The 27,766-nt window shown below is 48.1% G+C and overlaps 3 protein-coding genes across 14 annotated transcripts in view; 1 reads left to right on the forward strand and 2 right to left on the reverse strand.

Moving 5' to 3' along the window:
• LOC147008916 (FERM domain-containing protein 4A-like) overlaps positions 1-14,279 on the reverse strand; it is a 76,829-nt gene extending 62,550 nt beyond the window's left edge. Inside the window, exons 1-4 of one of the 7 annotated variants that reach the window (XM_085864606.1) lie at positions 13,590-14,277; positions 11,386-13,238; positions 10,037-10,131; positions 8,000-8,065 (exon numbers count right to left, since the gene is read on the reverse strand). In XM_085864606.1, the coding sequence (XP_085720732.1) occupies positions 8,000-8,065 (66 nt within the window). In that variant the 5' untranslated portion in view covers positions 10,037-10,131; positions 11,386-13,238; positions 13,590-14,277. Of the gene's footprint in view, positions 1-7,999; positions 8,066-8,865; positions 8,953-10,036; positions 10,264-11,076; positions 11,092-11,385; positions 13,239-13,589 lie in introns of those variants that run through there. The other 6 variants (XM_085864604.1, XM_085864608.1, XM_085864607.1 and 3 more) reach the window with 6 other exon arrangements.
• Positions 14,280-14,620: 341 nt separating this feature from the next.
• Positions 14,621-22,488, reverse strand: LLPH (LLP homolog, long-term synaptic facilitation factor). 3 transcript variants are annotated; one of them, XM_085864617.1, is made up of 3 exons: positions 22,342-22,488; positions 19,645-19,879; positions 14,621-15,029 (listed from the first exon to the last, which is right to left on the reverse strand). In XM_085864617.1, exons 2-3 carry the CDS (start codon positions 19,874-19,876, stop codon positions 14,812-14,814), a joined length of 450 nt encoding a protein of 149 aa, XP_085720743.1. In that variant the 5' UTR covers positions 19,877-19,879; positions 22,342-22,488; the 3' UTR covers positions 14,621-14,811. The 3 variants fall into 3 exon arrangements, with proteins under 3 accessions (XP_085720743.1, XP_085720744.1, XP_085720746.1); XM_085864618.1 differs by having other exon boundaries at positions 22,320-22,390; XM_085864620.1 differs by lacking the exon at positions 22,342-22,488 and adding an exon at positions 22,276-22,294.
• Positions 22,489-22,678: 190 nt separating this feature from the next.
• Positions 22,679-27,766, forward strand: part of LOC147008918 (protein C10-like) — a 57,123-nt gene continuing 52,035 nt past the window's right edge. For 3 of the 4 annotated variants that reach the window (XM_085864612.1, XM_085864614.1, XM_085864613.1), the window contains exons 1-7: positions 22,679-22,920; positions 24,303-24,493; positions 25,041-25,124; positions 25,291-25,381; positions 25,522-25,629; positions 25,893-26,221; positions 26,413-26,530. In XM_085864612.1, the coding sequence (XP_085720738.1) occupies positions 22,865-22,920; positions 24,303-24,493; positions 25,041-25,124; positions 25,291-25,381; positions 25,522-25,629; positions 25,893-26,221; positions 26,413-26,530 (977 nt within the window). In that variant the 5' untranslated portion in view covers positions 22,679-22,864. The remainder of the gene's footprint in view (positions 22,921-24,302; positions 24,494-25,040; positions 25,125-25,290; positions 25,382-25,521; positions 25,630-25,892; positions 26,222-26,412; positions 26,531-27,766) is intronic. The other variant, XM_085864615.1, reaches the window with a different exon arrangement.

Here is a 27,766-nt window from a genome sequence, read left to right on the forward strand (position 1 = left end):
GAAACCTGCTTGCGATTGATCCGGAAATGACAAGATCAGTGGCAGGGGGGGGGAAGTGAGCGAGGCACGGATCGGGTGTCGAATTGAGTCCACTCGTGCTGGCCGCGCATCGCATTCGGCTGTGCCGTGCAAATTCACGGCAGAGGAGCATCCGGCACGGTTCAGAGATCATTTTATTTCTGGTCTGCGAGCAGCCATTGACATTGTCTGCGAGCAGCCATTGACCGACATCACATTCGACTCGGCGATCGCAACTGTTTCATCTGTCGAGCAGACACTGGTGACCGCGCAAGTCCGCGCGATGGCTCAAGTGCCGCAGGGTGTTCGCACGCCTAGCGGTGCGGGACGAGAGCGCGCACCGCAGCACGGTCGCACCGGGAGCGAAGGGGCACCGCAGCACGGTCGCACCGGGAGCGAAGGGGCACCGCAGCACGATCGCACCGGGAGCGAAGGGGCACCGCAGCAGGGCCCCAGTGACCTGGAGATCAGCCTGCAGCCGGGGCATGATGATGCCGGCGAGCCGGAGCAGGAGCCGGGCTCGGCGAGCCGGACCCTTTTGGGTCGGAACGGGTTCCGGTTCGTGCCTCCAGATGTGCCAGTGCTCTCTTCGAGACCTTCGTCGAGTACCGAGGGCGAGGCGCTGGCGGCGGGGGCCGCGTCGATGCAGCGGGAGCCACCGTTCGTTGCTGCCTGCGGCGATGATGTGTGCTCCAGGAGCGGCGAGAGCCATATCAGCTCTCGCGATGAGTTCCCGCGCTTCGTTCGTGATGAGTTCCCGCGCTGTGGCAAGGTTCGGGAGGCAATGCGCATCGGTGTGGTTCAGGCAGCTTCAACAGGTGGCGGTGCGCCCGTGGCGTTAAAGGGAGTCGCGAGTCGCAGCATCAAGTCGACAACCAAGAAGCGGACTCGTGATGTGGGTTGTGGGTTGTTGTTCATGGCATATGTGCTTTTCCTTGCTCTAGTAATGCAGTTTAATGTTGTTGAAATAAATGCCAGCAGTTCTCGTGTAAAAGTGGATGTGGCGGAGATCAGTCAATGGAGTTGGTGTTATGATCAATGTGATGTGGGGGCGAATAAAGAGGGTTTATTGGCCTCCAGTTGCTCCAGGCCGCAGGTAATTGCTTTGTCTTGTACTGGGATTTTATCAAAAAAGCGCGCTGTACGGAAAAATGAATTCGCAATGGTTCGAATGTTATTCCTATTGATTTATAACGAGCTTATGGTTGAAGTGGGGTTTAAATGGAATTACTACCGTCTAACTGCCGTGTGGGTCTCGGAGATCGACTCGGAGCCGGGACTCGTGCGCTGGTCGGCGTTACCCCCACCTCTGCTTTCAGCGAGGTCAGACGTGCCTGGCGCCTGGTGCGTGGCTCTCTGGGTGCGCTCAAGGCCGTTTTGGCCATGCGGTGGAATCTCAACTGATTATGGTGCGTGAGGGTTGGGGAGTGTTTGTTGCTTCCGGCCAAGGGTGCTGTTCAGCGCCCCCACCAAGGTCGGTTGGGTCTGGCGGTGGCGCCGCGGGTTCCAGACAGCGGGGGTCCGGCCTCGAAAGGTTTATCTGTTTCAGGTCTGCCTGGGGGCGGGTTTGCTGAGTCGTGCTGCTGTGCTTCTCCAGTAGCTCGCTTCCACGCATTATATGATGTGATGTGCTGTTATACTTCGCTGTTTTCATTTTATTTGCATGATTATTATACCGAGGTTCTTCGTGTTGTCTATGCTTCTTATAATACTGATCATTTAATAATCATACTTTTAGGAGGGAGGAGTGTGGTGTAGTCATGCCCGCGGGGAGGGGCATGATGATGATGCATGATGGGCGTGATGGTTGGAGGAGTGGCCGTGGGGGTCGGCGAGGGATATGAGGTGTGCACGCCGTCTGAGGCGTCGTAGTAATGCTGGAGTCGGCCGGCTCGTGAGTGTACCGCGTACGGAATAAAGGAGAGCCGCGGGCACAGTACGCCCGGGCTCGCACTCGTGCAACACAGCCCGGCTCGACTGTTCCTCCGCTTCGTGTCTGCCTGCTAAGCATCTCCCAATTCAGTACAGTACAATACATACATATATTAATTCAGTGTCCCAACGGGGCTTGAACTCAGGACCTCTTGGGTCCCAAGCCACTGCTCTTACCACTGCGCCAACACTAGCCTATATATATATACATATATATATATATATATATATATATATATATACATATATATACATATATATACATATATATATATATATACATATAGATATACATATATATACATATAGATATACATATATATACATATATATATATATACATATAGATATACATATATATACATATAGATATACATATATATATATATATATATATATATATATATATATATATATATATATATTGTTATGGTTCTAGGAACCATGTGCATACAAACATACAGTTGTCCCGAAGTTACGCCATAAGTATATGTGTAGATAGATCCCTACCTTGTGTGTAGTGGGAAGACACTGGGGTGCGTTGCGATGTTTTTTTAGTTAGATTAATCAATCATTAATATCCCCTCCATTACGATCCACGGTACCATAGTGCTTGCAGCCCTTGGTTCGCTGGCCACAGCGCACCATTGTACATCTGCTGTCTCCGGAGGCTCGTTTCTCGAGGCAAAATCTTCGCGGTCGCTGTTCCAGTTCCTCGGCTTCCCCAAACGTTCCAATTCCTTCTTGACGGGTCCAGACACGCGTGAAGTGGGCGGGCTTTCCCGGCCTGGCTGAAACCCTACCCAGAAAGGGCGGACCCCATGAAGGCCCTATCCAATCAGGACGGAGGATGACGTCGGCTTCGCCAAGACCCCTCCCTGCCCTTGGGGATCTATAAGTTATGACACCATCCTCAGAGTAGAGTGAGAGAGTCGGAGACTTCGTTGTTGGTTGAGGGAGGAAGAGGTTCGCTGGTTGGATTTGAAAGTTCGTTTGTTCGTTCGTTGTAAGAGAGCTGAAAAGACCTCGACCAGGCCTCGGTCGGGTCCTGCTCCTGTCTGCAGCCCCGTTCATACCTTGGACTCGGCGCTCTCCACCCAGGCTCCTTTGCAGACACGGTCTCCACATGTGCGGCTGTGGGCCGAACTGCACGACCTCTACCTGGTGCCGCACCACGGAGCATCCCTTTCCTCGGAACGTTCAGGTACCAAAAGAACTGTGACCTCAGCTCCCTCCGTCCGTGGCTGCAAAAGTTCTTTGCCATTCAACTGGGTTTATTTTGTCCGAGTGTGTCTCTGAGTGTGTGGTGCCTGTCCATTAAGTAAAAACTGTTTAAGTTTTTGATTACTGTAATTCTTGCCTGTATTATTCTCACGTAAGTCTGCAATGTCTGCTTTTGTAAGTTGTTGTAAAAATTGTCGCACATCTCTCTCTTCTGTCCCCTACATAACACACCAATAAACTTGTTCCTGTACCACATGTTTTTGCTCGCCTTATTGTAAATAAATTATTGCAGAAATGTTCCCAGTTCGTTTTTGTCTTTTCCTTCATTGGTCCAGCATGGTTCGGATCTGAGTTTAGCCGGGTCTTTATCCCCGATAATTAATCTGTTCATTCCAGCCGGTACGTCCTTAGCAGTTCCACTCGGCTGCATCCGATCCGGAGTTGGTAGTTGGTACTCTACCGTAATTGGTAGAGTGATCCGGTTCGGGCAAGGCGTATCGAGGGCGTGGTTCCCCGGGAGTCGAAACCGTGTGGTTAATTAGGTAAACTGATTACACCTGGCAGGAACACCCTACGCTATGCGGTTGAGGCATTGGCGTCCACGGTCGGTTAAGCGACTCACCACGTCACGGAATTATCAGTGAGCGACGGCCTACAATTCCGGGAGTCTGGTGGGAGACCACAATATTATATATATATATATATATATATATATATATATATATATATATATATATATATATATATTGTTGCGGATTCGCGCCCGCCGGCGTGCGAACGGCCACGTAACTCGAATCGCGGCACCTCGCCCACCGGACGGACAATCCAGTCGTGACCCTCTCGGACTAACGCCGGGAACTAGTCACGGGTGGACCTTTCGGCCTCACCACGATCGTGCCAATCGGCCCCCCGCGTGGAATAGGGTTGCTCGCCAAATTCGACCTACCTAAGTACCCACACGGAGGGTAGACCGGGCGATCGCACCTCGCCGCAGGTCGACTTCGGACACGGGCCACTTGAAGCGACCCGTTCCGTACTATCGGGATAACCGAGCGGTGTTATCGTCGGCCTCGACGGTTCGATTAATTATCGGGCGTTTTAGCCCACGACCAACCCTTTACGTGAAGTAAGATGGAGATTCAATAGAGGTAAAGACGAAGCGAAACGGGAAAACAGTTCAACATAAAGCACATTTATTTCGCGATGAACGGAAAGCACACATATACAATTACACCAAAAGCAAATGTAAAAGAAGCAGAAACACACAATAATGCACAAAAAGCAAATGCAACAATGCAGATCTAACCGACTACCGAGCACACGGCAACACTTATACAGTTTTACTTCACAGACGGCGCCGACAACACATATACTCAAAGCAAAAGAAAAGGACCACCCTCAAGGATGTGGGGGGTAGGCGGGCCTGGGGCCGAGACCGCGTCGGGCCTACCCGTCTGATGATGAGCCGCAAGATGGTGGTGGCGCCCCGACTCCGCGGGCCTCGCGGACAGTGTCTGGTAGGGGGTGGGAACGGGGACCCTTCTCGCACTATCTCAGCGCGGGGGGAAACAGGAGGGGGTTGTTGATGCTCGGGGGAAGGAGGATATCTCCCTGTCTCGGGTCCCGCGACGAGCGTCTCCACCACGACCTTGGTCGCGCCGCCGGCCTCTCCCTCCACAGCTCCCCGACTCCGACACGAGCACCCCCTCGACCGCCTTCGCCGCCGCCACCTCTCCACAGCTCCGTCCAACCGCCTTCTCTGACTCCTCTCTTGACTCGTCCCAACTCTTCACTGACTCCGAACTCTTAACTGCCTTGACTGACGAACGCAGCCCCTTATATGCCCCGTGGCCTCGCTCCTTCACCTTCGACCCTTTACCTCCGACCCTTCACCTCTAACTGGCTCCCCATTGGACCGAGGAAAAGTGGGCGTGAATGCTTTTTGATCCATGAATTTGCATATAGCGATATTACTCCAACGCACCTGGAGGCGGGGCCAAATCGCCCCACGCTCGCCGATTGGACGGAACAGAAGTGGGCGTGAGTCGTTTTTGATCCGTTTTCTTCGGAAAGGCTGTGCCTCTGCACCCGCTGCTCGGTGCGCGCCCCGCATGAGTCCAGCATCGGTGCCCACAAGCGGCGTGAGAATGACGGTGATGCGATGGTTGCGAGGGCGAGTTGTGACGGTAAAGGTCGTGGCTGTTGTTGTGAAGCAGCGTTGCGGTTGGTGGTTGTTGTGTGATGGCTGTTGAGACGTGGTTGGTGGTGGTAGTAATGGCGGCTGGTCCAAAATAAAGATAGTAAAAGAAAAACGGCTATCTAGAAGGGTCGCAGCCCGCATGAATGACATTTATTCCCTCTAAACAACGGGTTTGGGCCTAACTACACATATACTTACCGAGTTATCTCACCTAAGGGACCTGAATGGTGGTTTGCGAATTTCGTCAACCACAACAATATATATATATATATATATATATATATATATATATATATATATATATATATATATATATATATATATATATATATATACTCGCATCCACAATATCGTTCTCATATATATATATATATATGTATATATATATATATATATATGTATATATATTGTTGTGGTTGACCAAATTCGCAAACCACCATTCAGGTCCCTTAGGTGAGATATCTCGGTAAGTATATGTGTAGTTAGGCCCAAACCCGTTGTCTAGAGGGAATAAATGTCATTCATGAGGGCTGCGACTCTTCAGGATAGCCGTTTTTCTTTTACTATCTTTATTTTGGACCAGCCGCCATTATTACCACCACCAACCACGTCTCAACAGCCATCACAACAACAACCACCAACCACAACGCCGCTTCACCACAACCGCCACGACCTTTACCGTCACAACTCGCCACCATCGCATCACCGTCATCTCACGCCACTCGTGGGCACCGATGCTGGACTCGTGTAGGGCGCGCACCGAGCAGCGTGTTCAAAAGCATCGCGGACTTTCCGCAGAAAAACGGATCAAAAACGACTCACGCCCACTTTTGTTCCGTCCAATTGGTGAGCGAGGGGCGGTTTGGCCCCGCCTCCAGGGCGTTGGAGGGCGGTCGCTATATGCAAATTCATGGATCAAAAAGCATTCACGCCCACTTTTCCTCGGGCCAATGGGGAGCGAGGTGAAAGGTCGGAGGCAGAGGGTCAAAGATGAAAGAGCGAAGCCACGGGGCTTATAAAAACGACTGCGTTCGTCAGTCGAGTTCAGGGCAGTTGGGAGTTCGCGGAGTCAGAGTGAAGAGGACGGAGCTGTGGAGAGGCGGCGGCGGCGAAGGCGGTTGAGGGGGTGCTCGCGTCGGATTCGGGGAACTACGGAGGGAGAGGCCGGCGGCGCGACCGAGGTCGTGGTGGAGACGCTCGTCGCGGGACCCGAGATTTTGTGAAATCCTCCTTTCCCCGAGCATCAGCAACCCTCTCCTGTTTCCCCCCGCGCTGAGATAGTGCGACAAAAGGGGGCCCCCTTCCCACCCCCTACCAGACACTGTCCGCGAGGCCCGCGGAGTTGAGGCACCACCGCCACTTCGCGTCTCATCATCAGACGGGTAGGCCCGACACGGTCTCGGCCCCAGGCCCGCCTACCCCTCATCCTGGAGGGTGGTTCTCTTTTCTTTTGCTTTGGGAATATGTGTTGTCGGCGCCGTCTGTGAAGTAAAATTGTATAAGTGTTGCCGAGTGCCCGGTAGTCGGATAGATCTGCATTGTTGCATTTGCTTTTTGTCTTCTTCTTTTACATGTGCTTTTGGTGGAATTGTATATGTGTGCTTTCCGTTCATCGCGAAATAAATGTGCTTATTGTTGAAATGTTTTCCCGCTTCGCTTCGTCATTTCTTTCATTGAATCCCCATCTTGCTTCACGTAAAGGGTTGGTCGTGGGCTAAGACGCCCGATAATTAATCGAACCGTCGAGGCCGACGAATAACACCGCTCGGTTATCCCGATAGTACGGAACGGGTCGCTTAAGTGGCCCGTGTCCGAAGTCGACCTGCGGCGAGGTGCGATCGCCCGGTCTACCCTCCGTGTGGGTACTTAGGTAGGTCGAATTTGGCGAGCAACCCTATCCCACGCGGGGGCCGATTGGCACGATCACGGTGAGACCGAAAGGTCCACCCGTGACTGGTTCCCGGCGTTAGTCCGAGAGGGTCACGACTGGATTGTCCGTCCGGTGGGCGACGTGCCGCGATTCGAGTTACGTGGCCGTCAGCACGCCGGCGGGCGCGAATCCGCAACAAGATATATATATATATATATATATATATATATATATATATATATATGTATATATATATATATATATATATTATCCACACATTTGCAGACATAAATATACGTATATGCAGATACAAATTATAGATGTGTATCATCTAAATAAGAAGAAATTGTAATCAGAGGAAGCCAAAAGGTAAAATCCAAGGCACAAGTGACAACAATACCAGATGTGTAAACTTGGCCCAGGAGCACATCTGGAAGCCTGGTGTGCCAAAAATGCAAGCAGAACCTCATCATGCATTCCAGTCCAAATAAATTGAACTCACATATCACATAAGAGTTGTTAAAATATGCCTTGAATTTTTGCCCATTAACATAAATCTTCGCACATTCCGCAACACTCCTGGACCACATACTCGGGTGGTGGATGTTCGCTCGTACACCTGAAATGCAGTTTCTTTAATCGTTGTTATGAATGGGTGGAAGATAATTTTGTATCAGATCTTTCTTATTGTGGTTAATTTCTCCATAGAACTGCATCGTCAGAGGATGAGAGGCAGAATAAGTGGATATTTTCACCTGAACCAGCAGCTCCAAGGTCCGACTGCTGGGAAGTTGCACCTGACACCATCTGCCTTCACTCATCTGAGGGCACAGCAATATTAACAATCTCATGTACTAGCTCTCTCAAACACATGCACTCACATGTCCCCACACTCCTTCATTCACACACCTACCAGACATACTCCATTCCTTACTCAATACAAATTTGCATTGTCACTCACCTCACTCACAATGCACACACACACAATGATTCACATGTGGGTTGTCCTCACTCAGACAAGCACTTTTAAGCTCATTAAATTCCTTAATTCGGTGCTCACTGCCTCTCACAATAACTAAAGTCATGTTCAAGCACATCCTCATTCTGTCAGTTATGTACACTTCAACTTGTCTGATCTGGTTTGTCCCACGACGTTGAAGATCGTTGGAGTGCCATGTTGGCATGTCTATGGACAAATAGACCTGGTGGTGCCCATCCGCTTGCTGGAGTTGGTTTGGGAGAAGAATTTGGTATTTGTCAGGGTACCGACACACGATGCCTTGATCTTTATGAAAGGTACCAGGGTATCTTCAAGTTCAAACTAATGGTAGCGGACTGAACACCTGGCTTAATGTCTCCTCCAAAGGACAGCGTACTCATTGATGGCCATGCCAGTGAAGCACAAGGATGAACAGTTTATAGTCGGGTTGGGAATCAAACCCAGACTACACCTCTTAAAGGCAACTACACTATCTCTGAGCTATCCTACCATGCAACAGACCTGAACTTACACTTCTTTCACTCGTTTAGGCGAATAGTCCATCACTTAAGTGTGTCCACAAATACACTCATGAAATCAGGTCACAAATTCAACCATCAAGTTACACACACACACACTCACTGAAATCATATTCCCAGCTCCTGCATTTTGCTCTTCGGGATGATCTAATAAGAGAACTTGTTCTGAACTCGGGAGCTTTGGATGCGTCTGGCAGCAGAGAGGAAAATAAATAAATAAAAACTTTACAAACTCTACAAAAAGTGCGCAAAACGAACCCTCTCGGGTCACACGCCCTCCATCCGTAAGCTTTACGTCCCAATCACATCCCGGGGGAGGGACAAGGACACACTCGGAACGGGACAAAAACGGACAGGGAGAGGAAAGAGAGAGCGAAGGAGACTAAAAAGGAGAGGGATAGGGAGGGAGGAAGAAAGAACAGGGAGAGTGAACGAAGAGGGAGAGAGGAAGAATGGGAGGAAGAGGGAAAGCTTCTCAGCACTCCCTGTCTCAGTTCTCTCTCCTCCCTTTACCCCTTAGTGCACAAATCTCACAACCCCCACCCCACACCTCTCCCACACCACACCTCTCCCACACCACACCACACCACCTCTCTCTCTCTCTCTCTCTCTCTCTCTCTCTCTCTCTCTCTCTCTCTCTCTCTCTCTCTCTCTCTCTCTCTCTCTCTCTCTCTCTCTCTCTCTCTCTCTCTCTCTCTCTCTCTCTCTCTCTCTCTCTCTCTCTCTCTCTCTTCCACCCATTCCTTTATCCCCAAAAATCCTCGGTCACATCCCTCCTTGGTCATCAGAGCTTGGGTCGTTTTTGTTGTTGTGAATTCTTTAATTGTTTCCCAAGCTTGTCAGGCTCCAGCACGACCCCACCAGCTGAGGACGTTTCCCTCCCCAGGTTCCTGCGGTTACTTATGGTCCACATAGTCAACACAGCGAGGGGGGTTTAAATGGGGGAGAGGTGGAAAGGGGGGAAGGAGGAGGAGACGGAAATGGCTACCGAGACGTCTGTGGAAGATCATGTGGCAAAAAACGCAGGAAATCATTCACTGCCAGTTCACACATGCCTGCACACTTGCTCTAAGCACTCCACACTGTGCAACTGATCACTCTTTCCTCATTCACCTCTCAATAACTCTCAGTGCACTCAACAACACTCAATGTGAACTAGGCAATGCATTTGACTCCATTTCCTCCTCCTTGCAGAGTGATCGGAATTTACTCTCTGAACTCCATTTGTCGCACTCCAGTCTCGCTGCACTCACTCACTCACTCACAGAAATTACCTCCAATCAATCAGTTCCTCTCTCTCTCCGAGCACAAGAGTAGGATGAGACTGATCTTGGGATGGATGAAGATGAGGATGAGAACGAGATATAGTCTGAAATGGACAAACAGAGCTCGGCGAATTAGCATTGCGCTCAGTGAGAACTCGAGTTGAAGAACAAACCATGAATGAACAGAGAAACGGGAAGGGAAGTGCGGTGGACCAGGATTCAGATTTCTGTGTCCCAAGCTGGATGCAATCAGACCACCCGACCCCCACCCCAATGCCTTCCACATTCCCCCCACCCCCTGCCCTCAAAACCTTGGCCAAGGCCATCAATAAGAGCCAGGACAATCTGCTGGGGACGATTCCTTTCCCACATCCAACCAATCGCTCCTTATTCCAAAAACTGGCTTCACATCCCATTCTGTCGGACTCCCTCCCCAACCCCCACCTAGTCTCCCATACAGAGTCATTTTCATGGTTATGTCCTTATACGATCTCACGACAAAGAAAATAAAAATGTCGACTTTGAGCTTCAATATATGATCAAGGACAGTTTACAACGTGTGTGTGTGTGTGTGTGCGTGCGTGCGTGCGTGCGTGCGTGCGTGCGTGCGTATGTGTGTGTATGAAAAACGAAGACCCAATCACATCTCTCACCTGTGAATGGAGGGAATAGCCAATCATCTCTCACCTAATCAATCAAACCCAGGTGGCTAGGATTATATAAATAAATTGACTCCTCCCATGCTCTTCTTGCTGAAGAAGCTGCATAAAGCAACCATGAAAGGCGACCCAATTTAAGCCCTTTGCTGTTTCAAACCCTTCCCAGAGTTCCTCCACAGCTATGAAGACGTTCAGAAATTGTACACACGAGAATCCTAATGCTACACGCCCCCTCAGTTGCAGGACCGGTTTCATCAAATGTTGGCAAATCATCAGCGATGGTGCAGACAGACCACTTGCACCACTGAGGCTCCCAAACATGTACCACATGCAAATGTCAAAAGCAGTCAACATATATTTCAAAAACAAAGACCTACTCACATCTCTCACCTGTGAATGGAAGTGAAGAAACTGGTCCGGCAGCTGAGGGGGTGTGTAGCATTGGGATTCTCATGTGTGAACTATTTGTGAACGTCTTTACAGCTGTGGAGGAACTCTGGGAAGGGTTTGAAACAGTAAAGGGCTTACCTTGGGTAGCCATTCATGGTCGTTCTATGCAGTTTATTTGGCTCGAAGAGCATGGGAGGATATATATATATATATATATATATATATTCTTCTCTCTTTTTCTGCTCAACCACAATGCACGTGGTTCATAATCACAACCGTACGGACACAGGTCATATGACATAATCTCACGTTTTTATGAATCAGACCCGAACAGCAGAACTCCAACCACATCCCACGAGCATAGCAAGACCTTTGCAAGACCATTGATTTCCATGACTGCTCACAGATTCCAAAGTTTGAGCTCCAATCGGTGTCTCCCCCAGTGTGACAACCTCACACATGGTTGCACAAACAGCAACTTTAGATACAACTTCCATTGCAAGAGGGCATAGTCCATTGCAGAGAACTTTTGGACTTATGTCTGAAACTAGTTCGCTAATTAACTTTTATGACCATGGCATCACCTGGCAGGATGGCCAAGGTCCTATAGTTTTGCACACTCAGCCTATGAGCTGTCCAGCATGGGATCGAACCTCGCCCGAGCTGTAAACTGCCATCCTAATGTTTTGCAGGCAGGGTGATTCATCAATGAGTGAGTCATCCCTCGGATGGACGTTAAGCTGGGTGTCCTGTCTGCCGGCATTAGTTGGTGGCTGTTAAATATCTCATGGTGTACTTCGCGAAGAGTAGGCGAGTTATCGCCGGCACCCTGAACAAATCGCAAATCCTTGTCCTCACTTTCGTCGAACCACAGGCCTGGCTAAGGCTGTTCGTGAATGACTTGGGCCAAGCTTCCCCAGGCCAACCCATCAGTGATAACCTTTGCAGGAAATCTTGTTCCAATGAGGCTGAATGATAGATCCAAGCCCTCGTTCTTACTTTGTCGCCATTCTGATAACATGATGCAAGATGTACTCTTAACGGAGCGTCGGTTCTGCCGAAGCAGTTCCACGGCAAGAGTTATACGAGGTGGTTTGCCATGTGCCTTCCCAGCAGTAGTTAGGACAGGAATTCGGACTTCGTTCATGGTGCTGGCGATAGCTCGCCTACTCTTCGCAAAGAAAACCATGGGATCTCCAACATCCACCAACAAATTCCAGCAGATGAGACACCTGGCTTAACATCCACCCGAGGGACGACACACAGACTGATGATTGATTCTCCCTGCCCGTGAAACACTGGGATGACAGTTTATAGCTGGGTTGGGATTCGAACCCAAGCCAGACGGCTAAGAAGTGAGTGTGTTTACATCGAGGCCATCCTTTTCAAGGATGTAAACATCTGACCTCACTGGTTACTTCACTAATGACTCTTTTTAATTAAATCGGATACTGTACATTTGGTCATGTTCATCAAATAGCTTGTTTTTAAGTCGCACGCAACAAATGACACTTGTATAAGAGAACTGGTTCGACTGAAGTGACTTCCCCGGCATGGAATACAGTGGATCATTTGCCAATGCCTTCCCAATGGGAAATTCAGGAGTGGGAATTTGGCCAGGACTCCAGCACACGAAGATCGAATCTTTTCCTCAAAGCACCATATGGCATCTTTAATGGGCAGCAGATGGGACGGCCGGCTTCGCATCCCTCCAAAACGCCTTCCTGGCCATGGAACACACAGGGACGAAACTTTGTCGTCTAAAGCGATACTTCATTGGAAAAATCGAACCAAGACTGGCCAGCTCAGAGGTGAGCACACGATCTCTGAGCTGTCCTGCAAGTTCATCATTTCGAGGTATTTGAACGAGGGTAACAACCTCAGAGCATTAGAGCGGTCGTCTCCCGGATAATGACACCAATTCGAATTGGCACAAAACCTTTGAAAACTGACTGGATCCTCAGGGTTGTTCCGTCGTGAAGGTTGACTCTGGGCTGGGTGTCGCATCAATGAACACGCCATCCCTCGGATGGGACGTTAAGCTGGGTGTCCTGTCCGCTGGCATTCGCTCGTGGACATTAAAGATGCCACGGTGTCTTTCCGGGAGAGTAGACCGCTGTGTGGTGGTGCACTGGTTGAAAAGAATATTGCTGCCACAATCTCTGAAAAGGGGGGTGGGGTGGGAGGGGGCACTGCATCAACAGCATTATCACACTCTTGAACTGATGAAACCAGTACGTACTGGACACATGAGAACGTACACGGGAGCGAGGACGTACTGGACACATGATGGGGGGGGTGGGGGAGAAAGGGAATGGTGGTATGGGATAACAGCAGTAAAAACAAGTCGAGTTTACACCTTGACCTGTCCTTTGGATGAAATCCTGGTAAAAGATCGAACACCTGCATTGCCCTTTGAAGAAGAAACTAAACGTGGCACAGTTGGCTTATCAAACTCGGACAAATTTAAACAAGTATTCACTCGCCACACATGAACACGCGGTGACACTCACTTGGTGTAAAATGCACACGCACGTGGTTCCGTGGACAGATTTCGCTGTGGACAACTAGGCCCCCACGATGTGCATGTCTGTTCCACATGCGATCCCATCTGGCAAGACGTCAGGAAGAGATCGGAAGGCCAAACGAGGCGGGGGTTCGGCGCGGCGAAGGCTCGACGTACCCAAAGGAAACGCAGCTGGGCCGACACCGCTACAGCTGATAGTTACGGCAACCAGTCGTCACCCAAAGTGTTCTTTTGCGAAATCCACTTCAGCTCATTCCAACATATTCTAGCTCGTTATTAAAGGGTTTGAGTGATAACGAGTGCTCCTAATCTGCCCCACGTCCAACTAATCGAGTTTTTTTTTGGCATCATTGCAAAAAGTTTTGTTGAACCACAGGATTGAATCGCTTTCCAATGAATTAAGGTTTCCTCTTGAGGACTTAAGCTTATTCACGCCATCATGTTGAACGCACCAAAAGTACAAACTACTTGTTTTTACAGTGGAGCAAAGAAACAACTTGCATTTCCTTCTGGAACGCCATCACGGGCCGAGGAAAAATAGAGCAAGCCAAGGACGAGTGAAAGGTGAAGGGTACAATGAGACCGTTCCATGTCCTTCAACTGCATTCCTTACGGAATCGATTTCCAAATTCATCCTCAGCATGCGCAATCAGTCACTCCTCTCCGATGAGGACCACACACGTGGTACGGACACAGAACTAGAAGAATTAACCTCTCCCACCCCTCCCCGTGAACTTTCCCCCGTCTCTAACTCGATCACAATTTTAGACCCACTGTTCCGTACTTGATAGGTATCGGCCCAAATTCCATGTCTGCCATTCACAGCAGGATCCGACTTTCTCGAGCCTGTGAGTTTGCTGCTTCTCTCATTGGGCACGGCCTTTGTCACGGCACCCAGCAATGATGAACCAATCTGAGCCCTCGACTGGTGGAAACGATGTAAAGGATCGAACCTGTTCATGATGATCTCACCTGAACCGGGAATGACCGTGCCCACGAAAGCACTGAGACGAGGCAGGAGGTCAAAGCGATTTATTAACAAACTGTTTCAATGAAATGAAGGGAGTCAACAGGTTCTGTAAATTATACCTGATGATGAAGACAATGGCGAACGATGGGACAAATTATCGTGAGATGTACAGCGTGTGAGCGAGGACTGTTTTTCATCGAGTGCTGTATAAGCGGCGAATGCTCACATCACTGTGCCATCAGTGCACGTTCTTGCGTGCTTTTCGAAGGCGCTTCCGCTTGAGTCGTTTGCATTGCCTGGGGTGCATCCAGTTGGGATAGTGTCCGTTTTGGTCGAGCATGGTGGCGCTATCTCGTTTATGGCCCGTGTCCATCTTCTCCACCTTAATTTTCTTTGTCTCGTTCTTCTGGGTCACTTCCTCCGTCTGCGTCTCCTGTGGGCCATCCAAAGTTGTTTCTGGAAGACAAAAATCCATATCTTATCTGTATAATCGTTTTTTTAAAAAGTAGAACAAATAGTATTGCCATTATTACATTTTTGGGCAAACAACATAGCTCAGGAATAGTGCGCTCACCTTTGAGCCGTCTAATCTGGGTTTGATTGTTTAGACGACAATAAAATTGTCACCCTGGTGCTTCACAGACAGGGTGCTGCATTAATGAGCACACCATCCTTTGGATGTCCCATCTGCTTGCATTTGTTAATGGACGTTAACAATCCCAAGCTACTGCTTGAAAGAATAAAATAAAATAAAATAAAAATAGGACCACACGTCCTGAAGCTCACCTGGATCAGGAGCAACAGTCACTCAAACACCCCCGCAGACCCCCTTAGACCCCGATTTTAATGTATTATGAACAAACTTTGGTACATCACGGGTGATGAAGGTTGTGGTCAAGTTTTATAAAAATCAAGTGTTTGGTTCAAGCGATAATGACTTAAGTGTTTACGGACTCGTTCACTCACGGACAATGCTCAATCGCATTAGCTCACTAGACTATAGTCCAGGTGAGTGAAAAAGAAGCAGGTGATGGTGTGCCGACTTGATAGACAAGGTCCAGACTTCCGTCCTACCCCAACCAGGAGAGGAAATAGGTAACGCTGAGGCTACTGCCCAGAGAAATGACCACATGGTGCCCGGATGATCTTCAAGATCATGTGACAGATCAAATCAAATACTAGGACGGCACTCGGTAGAGTGCCTATCTCCACCAGGCTGAACAGTTTACGTGTGGTATCCCACTGATAAGCCAGCTCTGCAACCAGACCTGAACCAAAATCGAATCGGCTTGTTCTTGTCACCTACCCAACTCATCCACAACTTTTTTGATCTCGTGCTACATTGTTTTTGGCCCCATTTCTCAATTACGAAGAATCAATTTATATATTAAAGAATTCTCGGATCCGGATCCGGATATTCACCAAAATCAAAGCGGTTCGTCCTTGTCACACACTCTACCTGTCCATCAAATTCCAAACAAACCTGCTCACAGACAAACAAACCAGCCAACAGGGGTGAAAACATAATCTCCGTCCACTTTCGGTGGCAGCGGTTAAAATGATTCGACCAACCAACCAACCAACAAATCAACTGATTTGATGAAAACCAGAAAAAGAACAGGGCCCAGAACGCTACCTTGAGGAACTCCAGCCTGCACAGGAAGAGGGGATGAAAGAACTCCATTTAGGGCCACACGTTGACTGCGACAGGAGAGGAAGTCTGCGAGCCATGAGTGGAGATGGCCTTGAATACCATGGGAAGAGAGTTTGGTGAGTAGGGCAGGGTGCCAGACTGTGTCAAAAGCACGTGATATGTCCAGGGATACGGCTCGGATTTCCTGTCTGGCATTGAGGACCTCCATCCATTGATGGGAGAGCAGAAGCAGCATATCCAGGGTAGAGTGACCTGGTCTGAAACCAAATTGATGATTGGAAATCAAGCCATTGGAGAAGAGGAAGGATTTCATATCTGAGGCGATGATGGATTCCATCACCTTGCTGATGATTGGGAGAAGGCTGATTGGTCTATAGTTATAGGGATCTGTTTTTGCACCTTTTTATGCAGGGCAGTGATGTTAGCAGATTTCCAAGCAGATGGCAGATGACCTTGGGCAAATGAGAGGGTGAATAGAACAGAGAGAGGGTGAGCAAGAGCAGAAGAGCAGGCTTTGAGGACACGTGGGCTGATGCCGTCTGGACCGGTTGCAGAATCTGACTCGAGGTTTGAAAGCAAGCTCTCCACCTTGTCAGGAGAAAAGGATACAGAGTCCAGGGACAGTTGGGTGCAACTGGGTAAAGTGGGTAGAGATAGTGATGGGTTTAGGACACAAGATTTAGCTGCAAACACTGAGTTTAGACATTCAGCTTTATCACGTGTGGAATCAGCAGTGCGGCCATTTGAGGTAAGGGAGGGGATGGAGGGGGAACATACACCAGAAACAGATTTGATTAAACGCCACCAGGATTTTGAGGAGGGAGAGAGGTATGAGAGTTCAGACTTGAGATGAGAAAGATGTTGTTTTCTGGCTCTCCTGAGGGTAGATACACACTTGTTCCGAGCTTTGTGGAAAGAACTGAGATTGCCCTCAGTTGGGTTTGCTTTCCATGAGGCAAAGACAAGTTGTTTCAGGACAACTGCCTCGCCACAAGCTTCAGTAAACCAAGGGCGGGAGGAAGGGTAAGACAACTGAACACGAGAGGGGATAAATCTGTGCATGAGGGAGAGCAAGTTTCTTTGAAAGAATTCCCAGGATGAGTTGATGTTTGAGAAAGTAGTGATAGGAGACCAGTCTGTAAGTTTGATGGCTGCTCGGAGACCCTGCCAGTCGGCTTGAGTGAAATGCCAGACTCGACGGTGGTGAGGTGGTTCTCTGATAACAGCCAGAGAGATGTCCACTTTAACAAGGACGTGGTCAGAAGAACCAATTGGAGCGAAGGAAGAGCAGCAGATATTGTCAGGGAAATTTGTCAAAATCAGATCCAGAAGAGATGGAGTACCATTGGTTGAGATCCGGGTCGGGAAGTTGACCAATTGAGTCAGTCCCAATGAGTCGCAGAAAGCTTTTGCTGAGGTGCCATGGCAGGTGAGAGAGGTACCCACACCTAGCCAACTGGCATGATGACAATTGAAGTCACCACATAAGAGGAAGAGAGAGTTTGGATGAGAAGATAGAAGATGGTCCATGTTTTCGGATAGTGAGATGTAGATGGAGTCATCACTGTTCGGTGGACGGTACAGTACACATATAAACATGAGGTGGGAGTGGAGGGGAAGCCGAAGCCAGAGGTATTCCTGGGGGTGTGGGGGAGTGAGAGCAGTGCATGGAGAGTGAGGAATAGAGTCTTTGATGAAGAGAGCAACACCTCCACCAGGACGAGGCTCAGGTCTGTCATACCGGAGGAGGGAGTAGCCAGGGAGAGATACTTGGGAGTCAGACACGTCTTGGGAGAGGAAAGTTTCTGTTAGGCAGATAATGTCTGGTTTGTCAGTGGCAACCTGTATGGAAAGATCTGAATGGTTTGAGCGAAGGCCCCGGATATTTGAGGTCCACACTTTTAATGAAGAGGAAGGGGAGGAGGCTTTGGGTGCAGGAGGTGGAGGGGGAGGGGGAGGGTAGGACAAGGGACGAGGGGGGCAGGTAAGGAGGGTTGCTGAAGGAGTGTGGGGTATTGCAGAACAGCGAGGGGAGGGGGCCGAATGAGGAGAAAAGGCTCTGTGGTGCTGGGGGAGAGGGGGACAAGAGACAAGGAAGAAGGCAGTTGAGGATTTGAGGAGGTGGAGTGAAGAGATGGAGGTGAGAGGGCAGTGGAGGGAGGCAGGTTGGTGGATGAGAGGGGGGCAACTTTGAGAAGGAAGAGTGAGGGGGATGAAAGGTGGGAGAAAGGTGAGGGGGCATTTTTGAGAGAGGTGAGAGGGAGGCTTGGAGGAAGAAGAGTGGGATGGTTGCTTTGAGAGTGAGAGTGAGGGGTGAGGGGGGTGAGTTGGCACTGAATTTGGAAAAAAAGAATGGTTGATGGAAAGCGAGCATCCATGGCAAACTGTGGTTTTTAAAAGTTTTAGGTCAGAGATGCGATTTAACACAATTCTTGAAGGGTGCAATGAAGGCGAATTCAGAGCATGGAGAGAAGAAGCGCTGTAATATTTGGATTTTTTAGGCAAGGAATGAAGGAGAGCTCGAAATGAGAGCAGTCTGTTAAAATAGCAGAAGAGTAGTGCATTGTGAAACAGTAAAGAGTACCATATGTGTGAGAGAGGAAGATGAAGCATTACAAGATCGTTTTTGTTGTTAAAAATAATGTATGAGAGAGTTCAACAGATGAGGTCATGGAAGTGTAAAAAAAAAAAAAAAAAAAAAAAATTGAGGAAGAAGACGAGGAGGAAGTTAAGAGGAAGAAGAAGAAGCAGAATCGGGAGAAGGGGAGAAGGTGAGCGTGTTGTTGTTATTGTTGTTGGGTGTATATATATATATATTTTTTTTTTGTTAATATTAATATATGAGAGAGTTCAACAGATTAGGTCATGGAAGTGTAGTAAAAAAAAAAAAAAAAAAAAAAAAAAATCGAGGAAGAAGACGAGGAGGAAGTTAAGAGGAAGAAGAAGAAGCAGAATCGGGAGAAGGTGAGCGTGTTGTTGTTGTAGGTTTTTTTATTATTATTATTTTTTTTTTTGAGATAAGAAAGAGATTAGTTGAGAGAATGGGGGATGTTTGGAAAGTGGGGAGGATCAAAATTGAAGGTAATGGGGAGGATAGAAAATGAAGGTAATGGGGAGAAAAAACAAACAACAAAAAAAAAAACGATCGAACACCGAGTGGAACCGGTAGGCCTCAAGCCTACGCCTAGGCCTCAAGCACAGGTAAGAACGTCGACAAAAATACTCACAAAATAGCACGATTTTTGAAACAAAACCGAACTAGCAACACACAGTAACATGTAGGTGAGAAAATTAAACAGTTAAAACGGGACAATTAACAACCGGAAACTTAGCTTTGAGAAGTCAGCAGGGAGCCCCAAAGGAGACCTCTCGCTGCTCAAAACCGGAACCGGAAGTTTCTGAGTTGAGGATACATACCTCGTGTCTCAGTAACTCCTGAATCAATCGTGACCATTTCTTTATCTCGTGGCTTTGACTTGACCGATCTATTCCATGGTCCGGCAGTGAATCTGGCTATGTCTGAAAGGGCCTCGAACGCCGACAGCTTGCCGAGCGTGGCCTTCAGCCGGGAAAGCTCCCGCGGCGCGTATCGTTGGCGCTTTGCTGCACGCATCTTCCTCTTCCATTTGCAATGAGCGCCTTTGGCCATGACCTGAAAAAAATATCGACAAATCGGATCGATATACGAGATTAGTGTTACAACTCGATGGGCGAATACTTCCCCAAAAACAAAACCATTATTTCCCAGTGTTACATGGTAAGCTGCCAATCTGTAAATAGTACAAAAACAAATCAGACTGTTTTTTACAAGAAGACAGTTCCTGCACAGTCTAAAGTCACGAATGTGGTCGACCTTTTTGGTGCAGACCATGTAGTTGTGCAATAACTGGTAAGAAATGATCCCTGATGACATTTTGCATTGATCGAGTACCAGACTTGGTGGTGTAATGGTTGGAGCACCCACTCTGAGTCTGGGAAGTCGGCGGTTCAAAACCCGGTCAGTCTTAAAGACTTTAAAAATAGTTCGTGCTGCTTACTTGCTTGGACACTCAGCATTTAAAAGGATAGAGCACAGACAAACAACAATGGGATGGCACTGCCAAACCACCCAGTATACCTTTGCCAAGAACATCCTTGAGCAGCACCAGCACTCTGTGCGGAGAGTATGGTAAATAATTAAATAAAACAGTGAGGAGTAATGAAGGAAAGCCATGAGCAGGTGATCCTCGGCACACTTCAAGGCCAAACATCTCAGCAGGAACCAGTCAGTATTCAAGATATCTTACACCAAATCTTTCCAGCATTTCGATTTGAAATAAATAATAAGACCACAGAAACGTGGAGATGCTTCCCATTTATTTCACGCATCCAACCTGGAATGTCAATGAAACCCGTCGTCACGAATAGCAGAACTCAACGTATCTGAAACTGGAAGAGAGTCCAAGTTCACTTTTCACACCTTGGTTGGAGTTTATAATATCACTGTACGTCTGCGTCGGAGAAAATGGAAACGAGTTTGCTACATTCGGTCTTCTTGATTGATGCAGTAGCACATTGAGGAGTTATTGAGATAAATTAATAATCCTCACATTTTTGGAAAAATATATATATATATAACTTGGGGGGGGGGGAATTGTAATTGGCTCCGTCTGTGCTTCCGTCACGCGATCTTATCTTAAACCATTGGTCCCCAACCAACGGCCCGCGAGGACTTTCCAATCAAAACACATTTTCATGTAGCAATTTTAAAGGGGTTTACACAATGCCGCTGCCGGCCACTGCCGCTTAACCGCCGGGAGGAATCAAATCGATTTGCATCAATAAAACAATAAAATGCATCAATTTTTTTTCTGGCTCCCAACATCCTTGGGAGTAGTGAATGCGGCCCGTGGGATCAAAAGGTTGGGGACCACTGTCTTAAACGGTCGTGCTGAAATTCACCAAATCTGGTAGTGTGTCCTTCACGAAGAGTAGGCGAGCCATCGCCGGCACCTTGAACAAATTACAAATTCCTGACCAATCACTTTCAGTCGAACATTGGGCCCCGCCAATCGGTTTATGAAATATTTGGACAAAAATTTACCTCTGTGATGTACCCCTCGGAATGACTGCAGCCATTAAACAAATCCTAGTAGTAGTAGTAGTAGTTTTGTTTGTGAGTTCTTGTTATTTGGCCTTGAGGTCTTGTTTACCTTTCCTCACTCGTTTAACTTGCCAACCAACATGGCGCCCGCGCACAGCATCATGGGTACTGAAATATCTCTCTCTCTCTCTCTCTCTCTCTCTCTCTCTCTCTCTCTCTCTCTCTCTCTCTCTCTCTCTCTCTCTCTCTCTCTCTCTCTCTCTCTCTCTCTCTCTCTCTCTCTCTCTCTCTCTCTCTCTCTCTCTCTCTCTCTCTCTCTCTCTCTCTCTCTCTCTCTCTCTCTCTCTCTCTCTCTCTCTCTCTCTCTCTCTCTACCTGATCCGACGTACCAGGCTCTGCGTTCGATCAGAGCAGTTTCGAGGCCAGGGGGGTCATGCTGGGCGGTTTGCCATCCCTCGCCCAGCAGTAGTTAGGGCAGGGAATTTGTAATTCGTTCAAGGTGCCGGCGATGGCTCGCCTACTTTTCGCGAAGGACACCGTGGGATCTTTAACGTCCACCAACGAATGCAAGCAGACAGAACAGCCGATTAACGTCCATCCGAGGGACGAATGACAGCTCAGAGGGAGAGTGTGCGTCCCTCTCGGGCCTACAGTAAGCCATCTTGCCAGCCCTCAGAAAATACATGTAAAAGGGAAAAAGTTAAATAATCGTGAACCACGTGACCAAAGGCGATTATAAAACAGCCTCGAAGTGTTCCACAACGGTAAAGATGGAATCGGCCTGAAAAAAAAAAAAAGCACACGTCATCTTTACTACCGTACCCGTTGGCTACTCAGATTACAGAACACTCAGCTACATCAAGGTCGTTACACACGCAAACAGAGGCTAACCGTCCTTCGAAATGACAATTTACACAAAATCTTCGAAATAGGACGAAACTTAGAGCCGATGAGGTAAAACGCACGGGCAAATGAGGTAAAACGCACGGGCAAATGAGGTAAAACGCACGGGGAAATGAGGTAAAACGCACGTGCAAAAGATCCCCAGGGCGGAAGTGACGTATGATTAATAGAGGAAGAACTCGAACCGCATCTGTTTCCTGAAGAACATGAGGAAAACCCTCGGTTTCTCCGAAGCATTTATTAAACAAATCGATCGTCTTACCACAAAAAAGTAACCGTCGAGGTATGAAAACGATATTTAGGAAGTTTACAACATTTTTTTTTTATCGGAAAATTTCTCCTCACGTCAAAAAGAGCTGTGTGATTAATTCATATGAAATATGCCTTGGGGGCGCCGTGCGACGCTAATTTACCCAGCCATGGTCCTAACAGCTGCTCTCAAGGCGTCGCGTATCATTAAAGAGTTTAATACGGCATTGAGACGGAGAGAGAGAGAGTGTGTGTGAATGCCATATTGATTGAAGATCTGTTTGTATGTGTGTGTGTGTTTTTTTTTTTTTTACATTTCAAAGCAAATGTTTGGTGATTATTTTCTGTTCGTGAAGCAGTTCGGAGGTTGTTTGGTGTGCCCGAAACGAGCCGGCTGAGACTATGTTCGTGAAGGCGTTCCGTGTGAAGTCAAACAGTGCTTTGAGGGGATCAGAAAGGTATTTTAATTTTGTTTTAATTACACTACCTGTGGAGGTATAGTGAGCAACGGAGGTGCTGGTCGTTTGTGGTGCTTTCCACTGTCAGAACCGAATTGTTCTTCAGCAATCGGGGTCCAGGATCTGGAGTATCCTGGTTCTTGATTGGCGTCAAAGGGTCGTGGGTGGGGTCGGGTCTCAGTTACAACAAACGACCTGGTCGTGTTCCCCATATGAACCCCTCGCTGATGCACGGCATCCATATATGTACTAATACCACTACGACTACCCCCAAACACCAAGGCCCCACTACTACTACTACTACTACTACTACTACTACTACTACTACTACTACTACTACTACTACTACTACTACTACTACTACTACTACTACTACCACTACGACCACTATTCTTTAACGGCCCAAATTGTTTCCAGCTTGTGGGCTCGGCAGGGAGAGACATTTTGGGCCAAGACATTCACGAACCGGTTGGCCAGGCCCAACGTTCAACTGGAGTTGATCTCGCCAGGAATTTGTCATTCGTTCAGGGTGCCGGTCATGTATCGCCTCCTGTTAGCGAGAGACACCGAGGCTTCTTTAACGTCCCCCAAATGATGCTGGCACACGGGACAGCCAGCTTAATGTCTGTCTGGGGAACGCAACACCCTGCCCGATTGTTTTTCAAGTGGAGTCAGGAATCGAACCCAAACAAAATAGCTCGAGGTGTTCCACAGGGTGTGCGTGTGCATGTACATGTGGGTCCAATGGTATCTTTCGCAAAGAGTGAACGACTCGTCGCCGGCACCATGAACAAATTACAAATTCCTGCCTGAACCAGAAGATAGGGCACTGCATCAGCGACACAACTGCAACCTCATATCAGTCAATGATGCGACCCCACAGCCTTGCGCTGCATACGAAAGAAGAAGTATGGTTCCAATTGCCAAAAGGGTGTTTTGCTTTGCTGTGTGACATAACGCATGCCTTGTCTCCCATAACATTTCCACCCCTCTCGATCGAGTGCAGCCTGTGGCTGCTGGTTGCATCATTGGTTGGGACGCGGCTATGCCGCTGATGCAGTGTCCCCATTACCAGTACACCGGTGCTCATTGTGCCGACCTCGGAAGGATGACAGGCTGAGTCAACCTCCTGGTGTATTTTAATTCGGCGGCCAATGGGGCTTGAACTCAGGACCCCAGGATCCCAAGCCGCCACCATAACCACTAAACCAACACCAGGCTAACATTTCCACCATGCATAATACATCGACGGTGTTGAAATCGAAAGTACCGGTCGTCTTGCTTTTCCTTGTAGATAAAAGCATACCGTGAGACGTGAATGCGACGCAGGTGTCGTGGGTCGAAAGGTATTTGAGTTTCGATGCTCGTCCTGTTCTGTGCAGTCGGAAGCTGAGGACGGACATCTCGACTGCTTTTCCCAAACTGAGTGCTGAGCAACTGTCCTGCCTGCTGCCGGGAAAGCGGGAGCTGGCTGTTCTACGAGTGATTGACCATCATAGACAAATCCTCACCGTGTACTTGGTTGCAGGGGAGCCGGCTTTTTTTGTGTCTTCCGGTCGTATTGTCCCAACCGGTATGCCACAACTCAAAAAACATCTCATTTTTTTAATATCTTTACTCAAACGAGTTACATCATTGTTCGAATCGATGATAAATTGCGGTGCGCATCCCGTGTTGCCCAAAGCTGAAAGACATTGAGAGTTGATCACAAACATCACAGAATGTCACCCCGTGGAGGCCAGACCAGGCAGGCAGATTACCACCCGTCAATCGAGGTCATTAGTGAACCATTTTGGCTTTCACCGATAATCTCATGACTCCTGAGACGAATATTTATTTAATATATCAGTTTAATGATGGCTCCCTTCGACCAGATTTGAACCCGCAACCTCTTGGCTGCCGGTCTTAGGTATTCACTACGAAGATGCCTTTACATGCAAAGGTCTGCCATGATTTTGAGGTGCACCTTCGTATCTGTTAAACATCAGTAAGTCATGTGGGTAGGTCAACCACTTTAATGTTTCATTTTGAAGCGAACGTATTGTTCACCTGTGAAGTAAACAAGATGACCTGTACAACCAAAGTTCATCGATTCAACTAATCGTTGCTTTTCATTGCAGTGTACACCCTCTGGAAGGTCCCTGATCTTCTTCCCACCTTAACCACTTGGCCTCCTGTGTTAACCCGGCTTGCTGGTGGAGCAGGTAAGACCTTGATGCTCTGGTACCTTGGTCTACCCTGCAGGACTTACACGGTCACCTGTCACTCCATCTTCTGTATTTTCTGAAGTTATCAAGTTTTAAGTTCAATTTAATGTTGTTGTTTTGTTTGTTTGTTTTCTCCTCCCTCTATCTACCCTGTCCTTTTCAGACCTGATGCTGCCAGGTGTGGTTATCCCCCCAGGAGGCCTACCGGTACTAAAACCTAACGAACTGTGCTCTGTCCACCTGGTAGAAAATAGGTGAGCTGGGTCTGCTCACGATGTGTAATTGGTATTCTGTGCAGGAATTGTCGTGAAATCGACGTGGAAGCCTTTTCAAAATGTGGTAGAACCTTGTTGTGGAAATGTGTGCATGTTGAAAACATCGTCTCCTTCTGCAGGGCACCTGTGGCTGTAGGCGTCACCCTTATGAGCTCTGAGAACATGCTAGCGGTTAGTATGAGAGGTCGTGGAGTAAACATCCTGCACACAATGTCAGACCACCTTTGGTGAGATATCACGCCTCCATGTCTCGAGTAGAAACGATGATGAATTTGTGGGAGAGCGTGGATTTAAATTCTGCTATCTTGCATATACAATCCTCAGATTATGGAGAAAACAAATGAACTCTTGCTCGTTCATGAATGTCACTCTTGTAGAGAAAAAAATTAACCTGATAATTGCTCTAAAAGCTTGAGTATATGGCAGTTTAAATTGTAGAGGTTGGTGTTGGGTTGTCCATATGTCCGTGTCTGTGTCTGTCGTTGCTCAGGGCTTCCGGTCCCAAATCGAGTCCACCTTTGCTCCCTCTGGTCGAGCCTGAACAACCAATCGCGACATCTGATGAGGAAGTTTGCGGAGCCAATGATGAAGCGGGCATCTGTGTGGTTGAGAATGGAGAGGGCGGAGCCATGGCCACCTCGTTGGAAGAGCAAAGTGAAGGGGATTGGTATGAAGATGAACGATTGAAGAAACCTGGGTGCAAGGAGGAAGACCAAGAAAGCGAAGTACAGCAAGAGGAGGATCATCACGAGATAAAGGAAGAGGTAGAAAATCAAGGAGAAGAAGAGTCTGGGGAAGCTGTAGATAGTATGACACAAGGTAATAACTGATTGTGCTTGCATAATCAAGTACTGTAGAGAACAAGTTGATGGCCGGTTTGAAACTCCACTCTGACTATATGGTCCAGGATACTGCACCTCTATTCCTCCCTGTATGGTGCTGTGTGAGTTTTGAGAATGATCTCCCTTCTACCTACTCAATAACTCTTCCCATCGTTTTCGACCTCCCAGAGCAGCACGATTGGTTGTTGCTGCAGTGCTGCTTGCACACGCTCAAGAGCCGCATTGGACCGGAGGACCTTCCCTTGGCAGTCGCGACTTTTTACGGCAACTACATCATCCCATCATGGTACGCACATTGCCGTGTGGTTCCACATCCCTGATTGTGGTCCCGTGCAGCAGTACTTTCCATCGTATGACGGTCCTTGCAGAGACATTTAAACCCCGACCCAAGCAAAATTACATTAACGTCCATCGGTTTCCCTCTACTCCAAGTGCACTTGATCCAAATGTTGTACCATATCTTGTGAGCCATGATGTCATTCGTGCCCCTTTTGAATAAGGATAAAAAGAAAAAGGTTAATTTTGGCATGCAAAGGTTGTTAGGTTATAAAAGCTCAATGTACATCTCCTTTTGAAAGACAACTCGAATGGTTGCTGCTTGGTGTCTTAACAGCCACCGATGACATCAACACCCGAAATCTCTTTGGAGGATGGTTTTCACTACCAGAGGTCATGTATATCTTAATTTTAGAACTAGTTTTTACAGATAACTGTTGTATGAAGGTTACAGTATACCCCGACATACGTAGGCCCCATTCCGTCTGCAATTCACTCCCCTCACTCCTCATGTCCCCCCTCCATTTTTTTGGTATACAGAGTCGATGCTCATAGAACAGCTAGAACACAGACAGATCCATGACCACAAAAGGAACATCAGAAAGAGAAGGGGGATGTACGGATAAGGATGCGTGCTAGGAGAGAATATCAGGGGTGCATAAGAAGCAAAAAAAAAGTTGGGGGGGGGGGTTGGGGAAGGTTAACGAGTGTAGAAAATATTACGGTTTTGGATTAGGGACGATTTGAGATGGTGGTGAACATGTCTTGAAGACCTAGAGGGAAGAATTAGATTGAAGAGAATGTGGAAGTTGGTTGCACAGGTGAGAAAAAAGAGGCAGGAGTGAGTGGAGGTGAGCAGTGATGCTGGATTTTAGGAGTTTCACAAGAAGGGCATTGCTGGTGGACCGTGTATGCCCTGCAGATACCTGGGGGGACAGAGCATGGAGAGTGTAGAGGGTGCCAGATCAGAATGGAGGAGGAGGAAGACATAGAGACCACTGACCTGTCTGTGATGGTGAAGTGATAGGCCCATAGACTCAGCTTCATCGTGGGAGAGTCCAATGATTTTGAAGCCCATGGTTTCCACAATGTCGATCTGACCACAGAGGGGAGTGCAGTACTTCGTCAAGTTGCGGATGAAGGCCTTGGAGGTGGATAGGAGTTTAGGTGTGCCAAGGAAAGAGTCTGCACGACGGATATGCCCAGTCGGTGACTGGCTTTGGAGGCCAACTTTGAAATGTGGTTT

This window comes from Eptatretus burgeri, chromosome 18 (genome assembly GCF_056783735.1).
Source record: "Eptatretus burgeri isolate ZD-2024b chromosome 18, Ebu_testis_v1, whole genome shotgun sequence".
Classification (NCBI taxonomy): domain Eukaryota; kingdom Metazoa; phylum Chordata; class Myxini; order Myxiniformes; family Myxinidae; genus Eptatretus; species Eptatretus burgeri.

What these genes read in the sequence shown, in the direction of transcription:
- LLPH (XM_085864617.1), bottom strand. Translation starts at nt 19,876, where the DNA reads ATGGCCAAAGGCGCTCATTGCAAATGGAAGAGGAAGATGCGTGCAGCA. An exon ending in AGGAGTTACTGAGACACGAG is followed by an intron (nt 15,030 to 19,644) that starts GTATGTATCCTC and finishes TTTGTCTTCCAG; the next exon opens with AAACAACTTTGGATGGCCCA.